This window comes from Lepidochelys kempii, chromosome 7 (genome assembly GCF_965140265.1).
Source record: "Lepidochelys kempii isolate rLepKem1 chromosome 7, rLepKem1.hap2, whole genome shotgun sequence".
NCBI lineage: Eukaryota > Metazoa > Chordata > Testudines > Cheloniidae > Lepidochelys > Lepidochelys kempii.
In genome coordinates, this window is record NC_133262.1 from 118643854 (window position 1) to 118658950 (window position 15097).

Below are 15097 nucleotides of genomic sequence, written 5' to 3' on the forward strand. Positions count from 1 at the left end.
GGGATTAAAGGAAACAACAAGGAGAGGAAATAGGTGGAAACATTAACTAAACAACTAACTCCCCCGCCCCCCAAAAATTGCAGTTTTCGGTTTTCCTCATTGAAATATGGGAATTTTTTTTTTTTTTTTAAAAAAACAACTTTTTTTTAAACAGGCATTTTTGGTCAAAAAAAATTGTGTGGAAAATTTCAACCAGCGCTAGCTACCGCTGATGCTCTCTCCAAAAATGCTAGACACATGAGCTGCACAACGAGCCTTAATCATTTGGCTGCTGAAGTGGTAGGAGAAAACTGGCCAGCTACAGGTCCTTTGGTTTCACTGATGCCGAAAGAAACAATGAAATACTTCTTGCACTAGGACATGGGAGCTCCATGGGAGCTCCTGTCACCTGCAAACCTATTTTCAGTTGCTCACCACTGACACAAATGATGGAGCTATCAAAAGGGGATGAGAGAATTATTTGAAAGCATCTTGAAAAGTCAAGCTGCTTTCAGTAGGTCTGGCCTTGTGTGAGGAGCCTTTTAATGCACATTGTACTGCTTTAAGTATATTGGGATAACTGATGCAGTACAACCTTCCTAGTGTGGATGCAGTTATGCTGGTATAAAGGTATTTATACTGGTATAGCTTATTTCCCTAAGGCCTAGTCTACACTAAGGGGGGAGATCGATCTAAGATACGCAACTTCAGCTACGAGAATAGCGTAGCTGAAGTCAACGTATCTCAGATTGACCTAGAATCACTTACTTCGCGTCCTCGCGGCGCGAGATCGATGGCCGCCACTCCCCCGCCGACCCCGCTTCCGCCTCTCACCCTGGTGGAGTTCCGGAGTTCACAGCAGAGCGATCCCCGATAGATCGATCACTACCCGTCGTAGACATGGCCTAAGTTTAAGTGAATCGAGTGTACTGCTATAAGGCACCTATAAGGCAGTGTAGGATTGTAGGGATTATACCCATTTAATCATTTCTGTAAGTCACATCCTTAATGCAAATAGTTAAATAGGTACCAAAGCTGTGCATAGGCAAAGCCTGAGATCCATTTCCTTCCAATGCAGATGAGAGGTAGGTATCAAAAACAAAAGTGTTCTCTGGTTAGCTCTTCACATCAGAGGAGGACATCAGGCATGTCAAAATGGGCTGGATAATGTGGACATGCATGTGTGATTTTGCTCGAGGATATGTGAATTAGTGCACCCAGAGATAAAGACAGGCCAGTCCCTCAGTTCCGGAGGCGATGGTCAATAATTTTAATGACTAAGCTATCCAAGATGGACCAGTTTCTTCACTTGTGCCACATGTACAACTCTTATGCGGTAAAAGACAGAGACCTTTTCTCATGTCTTTGGCCCTTCAGAACACTGCTGCTTTAGAGCTTCCCCTGTTCTGAGATGTAGATAGTCACCCTACGTACTGTAGCTTTCCAACTCTGTGTTCATACTCAAGTTCCACTTGACACAAAAGGGCTAACAAGGAGGACAAGAAAGCTATAAAGCTGATGAGCAAAGAGAAGATCTGCGGAGACCTGTACAACTGTTAACTTTCTAGGTCTAGTTGCCTTCTCTAAAGAACAAGTTGAGACTGAGCAGGAGAGAGGAGAGCTTTGGATGCAAACTCGTGGTTGTCCCTGAAAAATCAGTTAGTCTCATAGTTTAACACAACAGCAAAACAAGAGGAAGGAAGGAGCAAATGCTAACAGTGAAGAGTATGATGTCTCCACGAAGCACATGATGACAATCAGGAAAACGTCTCATAGCACTGGGTCTTGTTATCCTCACAGAGATGATCAAACTCAGCAAAGTGGAATATGACTTTCTGATGGTGTAACAATGTCACTGGGAGGAACAAGGAAAAGCAATTCAAAAGCAGCCTGCGATCATATGGGGCTCGCAGAGAGGAATATTGGTGAACCTCTGGTTAAGTACTGACAACCACTGACCTAGTGAAGAGGTTGGAGAACCCCAAAAGGTCTGCCTCTTCTTCCCAAGATCTGGGAGCAAGTATTTCTGGTCCATCAGCTGATATAAATCGCTGTAGCTCTACTGATGTCAGTAGAGCTATGCTGATTTCCACTAGGTGAGGATCTCGCCCCATTCTTTTTTTTTTTTTTTAATACAAAAACTCGTGTGCCTGTGATGGGGCAGATGGCCCACACTGGCAACAAGAGGGTTAATGAGAGACTCTGGATCCAGTTGGCCCCATTATGCCTGTGGCAAATGTCAGGCATCGAGAGGGGAGTTAAAAGGAGGAGATCTAGCCCAATCAAGGGCTGTCTAGGACGGAATTCTGCTTCTCCTAGTGTGAGAGACTGAACTAGCCTGCCGGCTGGACAAGTCCCTGCTGGAAGGGACAACCAGACCCTAGGGGATCAGCAGAAGCACAGACTGTTTGGAGACAAGCCCTGAATAGGGGGCGGGGTCCCACCGAAGGTTTGTTGGATGATTCCATTATGAGTTGGGGGGGTGGGGTGTTCCTCATTTCTTTTGGTCCTTATCATCCCAGATGGGGTAGGACTGAAGTTTGCTTTGGCTAGAGGGCCAAAGCACTGCTACCTTGGACCTCACAGCAGCCTACCAGTGGAGACTTGGGGGGAGTCAGGCCCTGATGGGCCACTAGGGGTTGCTGCAGAGGCAACCCAGTCATAACGCCATTTTCCTGGAGGTGACTCTAAGGTGGCCACATTTTTCATACACACATATTTTAATGACTGGTCTCAACCACCTAATGTAAATGTTTCCACGCATACCTAAACACCAGTTCTCCTGTACTTGCTACTTTGAAATGTTCCAAGAATCAACTTGCGTACAACTTATTAATAAATGTTAATAAAATCAACTTGAAACAAGCATCTTTGAACTTGATTATGGTTGAGTTTATTTGACTTTACATGTAGTCATCCAAATATTCTTCCTGGAGGAAAACTGCAAGAAACCACCAATAAGCATCATTATTAATCGGTGGCCTTAGGCCCTAATTCAGCAAAGTGCTTAAGCATGCACTTAAAGATAAGCATGTGAATCAGGATGGACTTAACTTGTTTAAAGTTAAGAATATGCTTAATGATTGCTGAACTGTGAGCCATATTAAGGAGCATTCTACAGACAGACTTGCCCCGGAATTCAGTGGAATGTCTTCCATAAAGAAATGTCTTCAAGGACACATTTTTGGATGCAAGTGGAAAAGAGCCATGGGGGAAAATGGGTGAATCTGCATAAAGACTGTGTAAAGCACATTTTTAAAACATTCATTCAGGAAGACATCCCAACAGAAGCAGTGTCTGCCTATTGCAGTGGATAATTAAATCCGTTTTAAACATCTTTAAGGAAAAAGAGACACAAGCCAATGCATAATTGAAGACTTTTAAATTAAATCTGAGGCATGGGACTAAAATTAAAAACTTTGAGCTGTATCTCATTGTTTTAATACTTCAATTTACATACAAAGACTAGCACTTAATATGGAAAATCCATGATTACAACCTTCTGGGTGAAATTTAAATGGAAAGCTGGAAGGCTGCATCCTTATTAGATTGATTGGGGTGGGCCATAATCAGACATATACCAAAATTCTAATGGCAGTATAAAAGTAACCAAAGTGTAACAATATTTTGCAAACAGCATGGCATGTTGCTAACAAATGCTGAAGTGAAAAGATTCAGAGATCTTGCTGAAAGCATTTAGGTCCTGTGTGTGTTCTAGATTTTTTGCAAGAAATAGGTACGTTTGCTGTGCATAGAGAAGGTGCTATTATATATGTGTTTAAATCCCCAGAGGTCGGGTTTTGTTAGTCACTAGAATGACTTTGAAAACTTACTTATGTCAAAGTGCTTTTATTTTTTAATGGTCTGGTGCTCAGACACTGGTCTTGGAAGATCTGGATTCAACTAGCTCTGCCACAGGCTTCACTGAGGTCAACAAATCTACTCATGTGCTAAAAGCTAAGCAGATACTTATAGGCTCTGATCTAGCAAAGCACTTATTAGGATTGCAGTGTACCATCTGACGGTTATGCCACACCTTGTAGGTAACATACATTAAATCAGGTTAGCAATGCCAACCCAAAGGACTGCTCTTTTCCTGGCTATTATAACAGGTATCTGCCTACCCCAGCGTGACGAATATACAGGGACTGAGTTTAGGGGACCTAACCATAGGTAGCCACCTTTGCAAATTGTGGCCATGCCTCCTAAGAGAGTTTGCATTACAAACCTCTAGAGATGGAGCTGGAAGATGGTGCTCATTCAAGAAGTCGGACTTGGGTTAATGCTCATTGCATTGATGCCCATATGCAAAGCCACAGGAGAAGTGCACTGGGCTTACTGTTTGCTTTACTTGGGTTCTGCGGATCCATATAATCTACCACTACCCTCGTCAACATGCCGAGTACACACTAGAAAAGGCAACAGGCAAGGCTATAGCAAGAAGGGTTGGGGGAGTTGGGTGTTTTATTTTTGGTGCCCAGTGTCAGGGATGAGAGCCCGTGGCAGAGCCAGGTTCTGGGTAACCTAACAAGCGCAGCTGGCTTGTAAACTGCCTGATTTGTTACACCGCGGTCCGCCTGATGGGTTGGAAGAGTCATCAGACTGACCCTTAAACCCAACAGCAGCAACAGTTCAGCTGCTGCTAAAAGCATTTGCCCACAGCCAAGATAGCTCCTGCCTTGTTCCAGCCTTGCCAATGCCCTGCTTCATTCCACTTAGCCTGGTTCTGACTCTGGGCTCTGATTTTTGACTTCCTCTCTGACCCTTGGCGCAGGCCTCTGACTAAGTCTCTCATCTTGGGCTCTGATTCCTGGCTACTGATGCCTGCTCTAACCAGTAGGCATGACCACACACATCCCAGTCACTGACATAAGGAAATGTCATATTGTTGCAAAAATCTCTCTTGATAATACCGCCGTGTGCAAACTACTCTTGGGAGCTGCTTGTACACAGCAGTATGGTTTTGCTGTAGGTCTCCCCTGCCCTCAGCAAAGACCTTACACAAGTGATTTAACTTCAAACATCTACTTAAGTCACATTGGTATTAATGATCTTCATAGATTTTAAAAGTCAGATGGGACCCATATGATCATCTAGACTGACTTCCTGCATAACACAGGCCAGAGAACCTCACCTAATTCCTGTATCTCACCCAGTAATTCCTATATCTAGGAGGAACTCATAGACTTTAAGGTCAGAAGGACCATTTAGTCTGACCTGCACATCGCAGGCCACAGAACCTTACTCACTCCTAAAATAGACCCCTAACCTCTGGCTGAGTTACTAAGGTCCTCAAATCATGGTTTAAAGACTTCAAGTTACAGAGAATCCACCATTTACACTAGGTTAAACTGCAAATGACCCATGCCAAATGTTGCAGAGGAAGGCAAAAAAGCCCCAGGGTCTCTGGCAATCTGAGCTGGGGTGGGGAGGATTTCCTTTTCAACCCCAAATATGGCAGTTAGTTAGATCCTGAGCATGTGGGCAAGATCCACCAGGCAGACATCTGGGAAAGAATTCTCTGTAGAAACTCAGCCCTCCTGTCCTGTCTCTACCAGTTGGGGATTTTTGCTATTGGCAATCGCCAATGAGTCACATGCCATTGTAGGCAATCTTATCATACCCTACCTTCCATAAATTTATCAAGCTCAGTCTTGAAGCTAGTTAAGTTTTTGCCCCGACTGCTTCCCTTGGAAGGCTGTTCCAGAACTTCACTCCTCTGATGGCTAATTTTGAGTCTAAATCTGTTGATGACCAGTTTATAGCTATTTGTTGTTGCCCTCATTGGCGCTTAACTTAAATGATTCTTCTATGTCCCTTGTGTTTATCCCTCTGATGTATTTATAGAGAACAATCGTATCTCCCCTCAGCCTTCTTTTGGTTAGGCTAAACAAGCCAAGCTCTTTGATTCTCCTCTAATAACGTAGGTTTTGCATTCCTCAGATCATCCTAGGAGCCCTTCTCTACACCTGTTCCAGTTTGAATTAATCTTTCTCAAATATGGCAGACCAGAACTGCACACAGTATTCCAGCTGAGGTCTCACCAGAGCCTTGCATAATGGTACTAACGCTTCCCTGTCTCTACTGGAAATACCGCACCTAATGCATCGTAGGATTACATTAGCCTTTTTCATGGCCACATCACACTGATGGCTAATAGTCATCCTGTGATCAACCAATACACACAGGTCTCGCTCCTCCTCTGTCACTTCCAAATGATAAATCCCCATCTTATAGCAAAAATTCTTGTTGTTAGTCCCTAAATGTATGACCTTTCACTTTGCACTATTAAATGTAATCCCATTTCTAGAACTCCAGTTCACAAGGTCATCCAGGTCGTCTTGTATGATATTCCGGTCCTTCTCCATATTGGCAATACCTCCCAACTTTGTCATCTACAAATTTTATTAGCGCACACTCACTTTTTGTACCAAAGTCAGTAATAAGAATGTTAAATAAGATTAGTCCCAATACCGATCCCTAAGGAACTCCACTAGAAACCTTCCTTCAGCCTGACAGTTCACCTTTCAGTATTAACCATTGTAGTCTCCCTTTTAACCAGTTCCTTATCCACCTTTCAATTCTCATATTAATCCCCATTTTCTCCAATTTAACTAATAATTTCCCATGTGGAACTGTATCAGATGCCTTACTGAAGTCCAGGTAGATTAAGCTCATGCTTAAATGCAGTAGATCTAAAGTTAAGATCATGCTTAAGATCTTTGCTGAATCAAACCTTATTCCATAACTTATTTCTCAGCCAATCTTCTCAAGCATAGCAACATCTCACTGACGACTATGTACACTGCTAAGTTAAATAAAAACACTCTGATTGTACTACAGAGCCTGTGCTAGGGTAGATACTGCACACGCCAACAGAAGACATAGCATATGACCGGCATAGCTACCCCACCTCCCTGAACGACGTTAGCTACATGGACAGAAGCCCTCTTTGGCTGGCATAGGTCTGTCTACAGCAGGGGTTTTGTCAGCATAGTTATTTTGCTAGGGGGTGGGTTTTACTCATGCCTTGGACCAACTCAGCTATGCCAATATGAGTTTTAAGTGTAGACCGGGCATAAAGCAAATTTATTTAAGGGCTTGTCTACACATGAAAATTAATCTGGAATAAGGTAAGGAATAAGGTATTTAAAGTGGATTAGCTATTCCTGATGAACAATTTCTGATTAGCTCCATGTTTGGATGCCTGTATTACAGAATAAAAGCATCCACAAATACAGTTAATCAGGAATAGCTATTCCAGAATAAATTCCTGCACACACAAGCCCATAGAGTTTGCAAAGAGCACCTGCAGTTCTTCTTAACATATGAGAACATAAGAATGGCCATAGTGGTCTATCTAGCCCAGTGTCCTCTCTTCTGACTTTGGCCAGTGCCGCATGCTTGAGAGAGAATGAATAGGACAATTATTGAGAGATCCATCCCTTGTAGTCCAGTGACAGCTTCTAGTAGTCAGAACATGGGATTGCATCCCTGACCATCTTGGCTAATAGCCATTGATGGACCTATCCCCCATGAATTTATCTAGTTCTTTTTTGAGTCTAGTTATATTTTTGGACTTCACAACATCCTCTGGCAACGAGTTCCACAGGTTGATTGTGTATTATGTGAAGAAGTACTTCCTTATGTTCGTTTTAAACCGGCTACCTATTAATTTTATTGGGTGACCAGTGGTTCTTGTGTTATGTGCATGGGTCAATAACACTTTTTTTCTCCTCATCATTCATGATTTTATAGATCTGTCAGCCCGCCCTTAGACGTCTCTTTTCCAAGCTAAACTGTCCCAGTCTTTTTAATCTCACCTCAGATGGAAGATTTACATCCCCCTAATCATCTTTGGTGCCCTTCTCTGTACTTTTTCCTAGTTTGCTAGATCTCTTTTGAGATGGGATGACCAGAACTGCACACAGTATTCAGGATGTGGGTGTACCATGGATTTATATAGAGGCACTATGATATTCTGTGTCTTACTATCTCTTTCCTAATGGGTTCCTAACATGCTGTTAGTTTTTTTGACGGCCACTGCACATTGAGCAGATATTTTCAGAGAACTATCTCCAATGACTCCAGATCTTTGTCTTTAATGATAACAGCTAATTTAGACCCCAGCATTTTGCATGTGTGTATATATAGAGAAAACCTGTTGTAGTGGTTTGTTTGTTTGTTTGTTTATCTAATCACTTATATTGTCCTTGTCATCGAAGTATCTCAGCACCTCACGAGCAATGATTTTTATCCTCACAATCCCCTGGGAAGGTAGGGCAGTGCTATGCTGCCTAGAAAGTGAGGTTACATGATTTGCCCAGAGTCACACAGGAACTCAGACAGAGCCAGGAATGTGATACAGAAGCCCCAGTCCACAAGACCCATCCCTAATCACAAGACCATCCTATCTTCAAACCTGATTCCCCCAAACTAGGGCAGCAGGTCTGTATTGACCTTGTCACTTCTGTCCACACAACCCTGGAAGTGAAATCTTTGGGCGGAGAACAAGTGTGAGGGATTCAGCTCAAAATGTCATTTTTCTGCCTCCCCACCCAGCCCAACAACTTAAAACAATACAAAATTAGACCTACCTGGAAACAGGTGCTTCTTTTAATAACTTTTATTAGGGCATCCAGGTGACAGCCCCTTTTGGAAAAATAAGGAAACAAAATTAAAGAAAATTCCATATACTTTCATCCCAATGGTATGCACTGTCCTAAATTGTTAATCTAATGGCTTTCTTCCAGATGAAGGATCCAGGCACCGGCAAAGGCTCCAGTGTGCCAGACTGTATAAGAGGTGGCTCTGTAGCAAGAGAAGGAGAGTGTAACTGCATTGCCCAGTAATCACAGCGGTCCTATTGAGAGGCACTTTCAAAAGTGGCTTTTAGTAGTGACTATGTACAGAGTTAAGACGAGTTACAGTGTCCCACCTGGAAGGTTAGCCTACAACAGTCACTGGCTGTTTCTGTGTGTCTTGTCAGCCTGTTGAAAATGGACCGTACTGGATACAACACCACAGCAGTGAGATGAGAGCATTCCATTGATGTTTCCAGAGCATGAGAAACAGGGTCTCCCTGCAAGCATGTGTCTGAATCACGTCTCTGCTCCTTGTCCTTTTCAAAGAGCACTGGCTTATCAAAAATGCTATTGGTCGGTAAAGCTGTGTGTAAAGACACAAATCCATGTGGGTCCTTGGGTTTTAGGTTTGTTCATTTCCTCTGCCTGTTCTTACACAAAGAGCTCCCCGCTGAATGTCTTGGATGTGGAGCTCATTGTGGCTGTGTGTACAAAAAGCAAGTTCAGTCACTAGTGTGGAATATCAACCCACATAACAGGCTTTCTCCAGGTAACGGGGTTTCTGCTCTTGCATGGAACATGGAGCTCCTGGCTGTGTTTTTTTGCTTATGTGCTTCCTTTTTTATTTTTAATGATAACCAGAAGTGCCAGGTAGGCAACCCAGGAGACGAATATCCTCAGCTTTACCCACAGAAGAGCAGCACCAGGCATACCCTACACCTGTACTGCTGGGACCGTCTCTAGGCAGGAGGAGGGGATTTTAGTCACCAGGCCTGTTCAGTCCTCAGCCTGACCCAGCCAACATGGGGACCAATTAGTGCTGGTGGTTTTTATGAGGTGGACACCTGTGTAGTAGAGAACTTCCAGCGCATTTCAAACAGGCCACTGAACAGCTCTTAGCCAGGTAACAGTCATTACGAGCTAGGTGAAAGGGATCACAGGCTGTTGCAAAATCTCTGAACCATCCTGAGTTGCTCTCTGAAATCACTCCCTGTAGCTGTTCAGCCCAATCTTTTCCACAGTCTGAAGTTCGTGGGAGTAGGTTCAGGCCACTAGTGAAGTCCAGTCAAAGAGTCGTTTTCCTTATTGACTTCTTCCCCATTGTCATAGGGTGACGTCCAAAGGATGATCATTCAGGTGGATTTTGGAGATGGCATCGCTGTGTCGTACGTCAATCTCAGCTCGACAGAGGACGGGATCAAGCACGTCTACCAGAATGTGGGCATATTCCGAGTGACCGTGCAGGTGGCAAACAGCCTGGGATTGGACAGCACTGTCCTGTACTTACATGTAACTTGTATGTTATTACTGTGTTTGGTTTACAACATATCTTAAAGAAACATTACATTCTCTTAGAGGCTCCCTGTCTGAGAGAAGACCTTCTGAGACGTGCAGAGTCAGAGAGAATGAACTTTTGTCCTTCCCTAAACTGAGAGCCAGAGAATCCAAAAATTATTCACAGATAATGGCCAAGTTTTTTTTTAAAAAAACAGCTCTTCATTTTTAGTGCCTCAAATTTCAGGTCCCCAGCTTGAGATGCCTTAAAGAAAGGGATCTGATTTTCAAAGGGCAGGTGCTCAATGCTTTCTGAAAATTAGGCTCCTTTAAGATGTCTCAAAATGGGAAGACAAAAATGGAGGCATCCAGAATCGCTGGCTACTTCTAAAAATTTTGACCTGTATGTATACATAGGAATCATATGCCCACTGGTGAAATGCAGCCACTTCTGGAGTGGAAATCACCCTTTCTGTCATGATGGAAACCAAATTTCTGAATCTGGAGAAAGTTACAAAAAAAATAATATCTTCCACTGCTTTTCTTTCTAACTTCCTTATATCTCAATTGCTGCCAATTTAAAACCCAAATTTTCCTATACCCCTAGATAGAGTTCATGTTATTTCCCTTTTAGTCTGGTTAAGCGTTGGTTCAAGCCACAAAGTTCTGACCCATCTCTGAACTTTCCCAGAGTTCTCCTGAAGGTTTAGCTCGAGGATTCTGTGTGGGGGTGGGGGGTGGAAAACGGAGTTGTGGGTTGTTGTTTTTTATTGTACGTGCATGTTGTTTAGAAAGGAAGTGCTAAACCCTGGAAATATGGCTACAGAAATTGTTCTTAATTAATACCTGACACTTTTATAGCATACTTCTTTCAGAGGATCCCAAAGTGTTCAATAAGTTCCTATACAGAGATTGCAACTTCGAGGTTATTTTATTCACCAGGAATGCAGCTGTTCCTAGGGTGCAAGGCAGCAGCTGTTTAACAGTGCCCAACAACACTCCAAACAGTTCAGGGCAGAGTGAAGTATAATCCTATAGTTACAGAAAACTGCAGGGGGAACTTAGCTGGAACAATGGGGCTTACAGCTCTTCTCTTGTGAAAGGTGCCATGGTAGATTTAAGGTGAGCTTTTTCAAAAGCTACCTGAGGGACTTAGGAGTCCAAGCCCCCCAGAAGGTCTTTGGAAAATCACTCCTCTTAATGATCGCAGGTGATCAGGAACCCAGTTTTATGCCTCCTGTGAAAGATGGCACCTTCTGCAGCATGGTACTTCCTGGCATCATCCTGGGGCATTGAGTCCAAAAATAATGCCTTAGAGAAACGAAACTCCTTTCCTCTTAAACTACTCTAACTTGGGAGTCACATTTTGGGACTTAAGCCATGTGGTTCCTTACACTGAGGCGTTGACAGTTGGAGGGAATTTCTCAGTTTTGGGGCCAATGCTGAGTTGTATTTTTTTTCTTAGCTGGCAGAATATTTGCCCTTGTGTAGAGCTAGTGACCCCTATTGCAATTGGACGGACAGAGGCCTCTGTGAAGGCAAAAGATGCAGTGTTCGAGTTTTGTTTAACGCTCCTATGCAGCGTTGACTGATCAGTCGTGGTGTAGGTTTGGATCTCAAGACAAACAGCTGGCTACACCTTGTTCTCTGAGGAAAAGCCAATTCTTTGCTCCCTCTGAGCCTCCCTTGCCTGCTCCTGTTTATGGATAGGTCAGTGGATTGCAAGCCAGGCGTCATTTCTAATAGCTTGTGAAGATCCCTGGAAACAAATGGAGAATTGTTTCTGTGGTAATATTTCCAGGGAGGTTCTGACAGCTTCCCGCACACAGGCTTTGTAATCAGCTGCAGCTTCACAAGAGGAGTTTTCAGAGGGATGATCATCATTGTGCTTGTCTTGTTTGCGAACTAATGAGGCCACATGATACAATAGCTGTTTTCTTATGCAGGCTACAAGCGGGAAAGAGAAAGCAGTTGTCTAATTCAGCCACCTGCACTAATTAGCTGTCTGGCCAGCTGATCTAATGAGCCTGTAGTTTTTGGACACTACAAAGTGATACTTAAAAAGGTGGCCTTTGTATCTTTTTTTTAAGTGAGACGAGATATAATTTTCAAAATGGCCTAAGTGACTTAGGGGCCTAAGTCATGTAATGTAGCAAAAATATATTATTTTTGTAATAGAAATAAGCCCAATATTCACTAGAATCACTTAGATAATCTGAAATGTCATTAAAAGTCTGTACGCAATAAGGGTTTTCTGATGGGCCATTCATTGTGGCATGCCTTTATCCCATTAAATTCACCCGTATAATAGATTAGATATAACATGTATATTTCATTCACCACCCATTACCCTTGGCACTTCCCTGATCCTGCAGCAGTCTCTGTGCAGACCTGGTCCCCTTGGGCCAAGGTGGAATAGCATTAATTTGCCCTAGCTATTACCAGCTGCAAACAGCCACATTGGGCTGGAAACAAAGATCATTCAAGGGGAACGGGGACATTTTTGCCACACATTTTCCTATAGGCCCCAGTTCCCCTGCTATGCCAGCTGCAGGGAACTGGCATGGCATAAGAATCCTTCCACCTACTCTGCACCACTAGAATCTCCTTTCCACCGGAGACCTATGGGCTGTTTAAACTGGCCTGAGGCCCAGATTACACCAGTGGTTGTAGGCCATTTCTGATTGTAAGCCATTTCTCTAGCAACAAGGCCATCTATGAGTCATCTCAGCAGGCATTTAAGGTCAGCAACAAACTTATTCAGTCTCCCTGCCTGTTGCTTTAACTTTTGAAAATGATGTAGCCTGTGTAAGGGGACTGTTGGCCCCTTACTAACATTCAGTGGGGGTGTTTTAGTTGCTAGGTCCCAGTACTAAAAGGGGGAAGGGTCTATGGGAAATCAGGACTCTGAGACTGACAGCCCCCAGGTACAATGAGGAGAGGCCAATGCTCCTGGTCAGCCTGAATGACAGGGCGGGCAGGTTAATCAGGGAGTCAGGAGACCAGGGAGGTCCCGTCCTCTGTATGAGCTGGATTTGCCTGGGTCAGACAGAGTAGAGCTGAGCTAAGGAGAAAGTAGGGGCAGAGCTGTGCCAGATCCAGAGGGACCAGAAAAGCAGCTCAGAGAGAGCAGACCCTGTCCTGGGAGCAGAGCTGCAGCCCCAAAGCCAGAGGCACAGCCCAGAGAGAGCAGACCTGTCCTGGGAGCAGAGCTGTAGCAACCAGAGCCAGAGGGGCCAGAAAAGCAGCCCAGGAAGCAGGTCAGTGCTGGGAGCAGAGTCACAGGAGCAGCCTGCAGAGCAGACCTGTCCTGGGAGCAGAGCTGCAGCAACCAGAGCCAGAGGGGCCAGAAAAGCAGCCCAGGAAGCAGGTCAGTGCTGGGAGCAGAGTCAGAGAAGCAGCCTGCAGAGCAGACCTGTCCTGGGAGCAGAGCTGTAGCAACCAGAGCCAGAGGGGCCAGAAAAGCAGCCCAGGAAGCAGGTCAGTGCTGGGAGCAGAGTCACAGGAGCAGCCTGCAGAGCAGACCTGTCCTGGGAGCAGAGCTGCAGCAACCAGAGCCAGAGGGGCCAGAGAAGCAGCCCAGGGAGCTGGAGGCAGAGCAGCAGCAGCAGTGCTGAGGCAGAGTGGTGGAGCTGGGGCTGGAGCAGTCCGGAGCTGGGTGCGGTGAGCAGCTGGGGGCACCGAGGGGGGACCCTGGGCAGCGGGCCCAGCACAGGGAGACGCCTCAGCCAAGAGGCTCTGCAGGCCGGGCTTGGATCGTAACCCCGACAGGGCGGGGGCAACACTGGGAAGAAGGGTCCTACCACTTGGAGCCTGAGAGCGTGTGACGACCACCAGAGCAAGTGTCCAACCCGCAGCATCCCTGCAGCACGGCCAGGGCCGGAGCAGGAGGCCTGGGACTTACAAGGAACAGACTGTGAACTGCCCTGACGTTCCAGAGATGCTGTTTGTGATGTTCCCTGCCACAGAGCGGGTGATGTGGTTCCTTTAACCTTTCCCATTTTCCCTTATTCTTTTTAAAATTAATTGTTGATTAAATAACTTTAACTTGTATGTAATGGTCAGTGGGTCAGAGTAGTGCCCAGGGCAGAGAGAGTACCCCGGAGTGGGGACACCCTAGCCCCTGTCCTAGGTGACCACAGCAGGGTTGGGGGTCGAGCCCCACAGGAATCCTGGGCCCAGCCTTGTTGGGGTTATGAGGACTCTGCCAGACAGGAGAGTGGAAGGGGAGTCCTCAAGGGCAGAGAGGCCTCTGGGTAAAGGAAGTGGGAGCGAGGACTCAGATCCTTTCACTAGCCCACTTCACCAGGGTAGTGCAGAAGCCAGGAAAGTTCCTCACAATAGTGGGACTATTCCCCCGCTTACATCTGTTAAAGAGAGTCTAGGTACAGGCCAACCCTACACAGATTATGTTCTCAGTACCAATTGTGTGCACCCAAAGAGTCTTCTAAGGGCACGGATGGTGTTTTGGGGCAAGATGCAGAGTGGTAGTAATGAAATGGCTCATAAACTGCATGTAAAACTTGGAAGTGCAATTCTATTGTAATTGGACAAGACTTCTCTTCCTATCACATAGACCTATATATGGAGTGACACAGCACCACCTGCTGTTCAACCAATGCACTCCAAACAGCCTGTCCATTTTCTCCAGTTCTATATTGGAATGCAGATGTTAAAATAATATGGGCCTTTGTGGATGAGCCTTTCTTTTCCTATCATAACAAGGAAGCAGTGAAGGCCTGAAAGGGCATTAAAGACTCGATGCAGAGCCGGGCCCTTTGCATGGCCTCCTCAGCACTATTCCAGCAGTGTAGGAGATAAGCTAGCATCAGTGAGAACTAGGTGTTGGAGCTGACCCAGGGTATGGTCCTGTTAATTGCTCTTCCACTGCCATTTTGGATGCCTGACATTCTCCCTCCTTTGCACTTTCTGCTGCCCCTGGACACTTAGTGAATACAAAACAAGGCCACCTCATCTGAAATACACAAAGGGCTGGATAATGATTAATTTCAGTTCTCACCTCCTACCTGAGACTAGAC

At 45.0% G+C, this 15097-nt stretch overlaps 1 protein-coding gene across 1 annotated transcript in view; it reads left to right on the plus strand.

Annotated features, from left to right (window-relative positions):
- The window catches only part of SORCS1 (sortilin related VPS10 domain containing receptor 1), a 424169-nt gene that overhangs the window by 371580 nt on the left and 37492 nt on the right, over positions 1–15097 (plus strand). The window contains exon 19 of the mRNA XM_073354427.1: positions 9894–10080. Within this exon, the coding sequence (XP_073210528.1) occupies positions 9894–10080 (187 nt within the window). The remainder of the gene's footprint in view (positions 1–9893; positions 10081–15097) is intronic.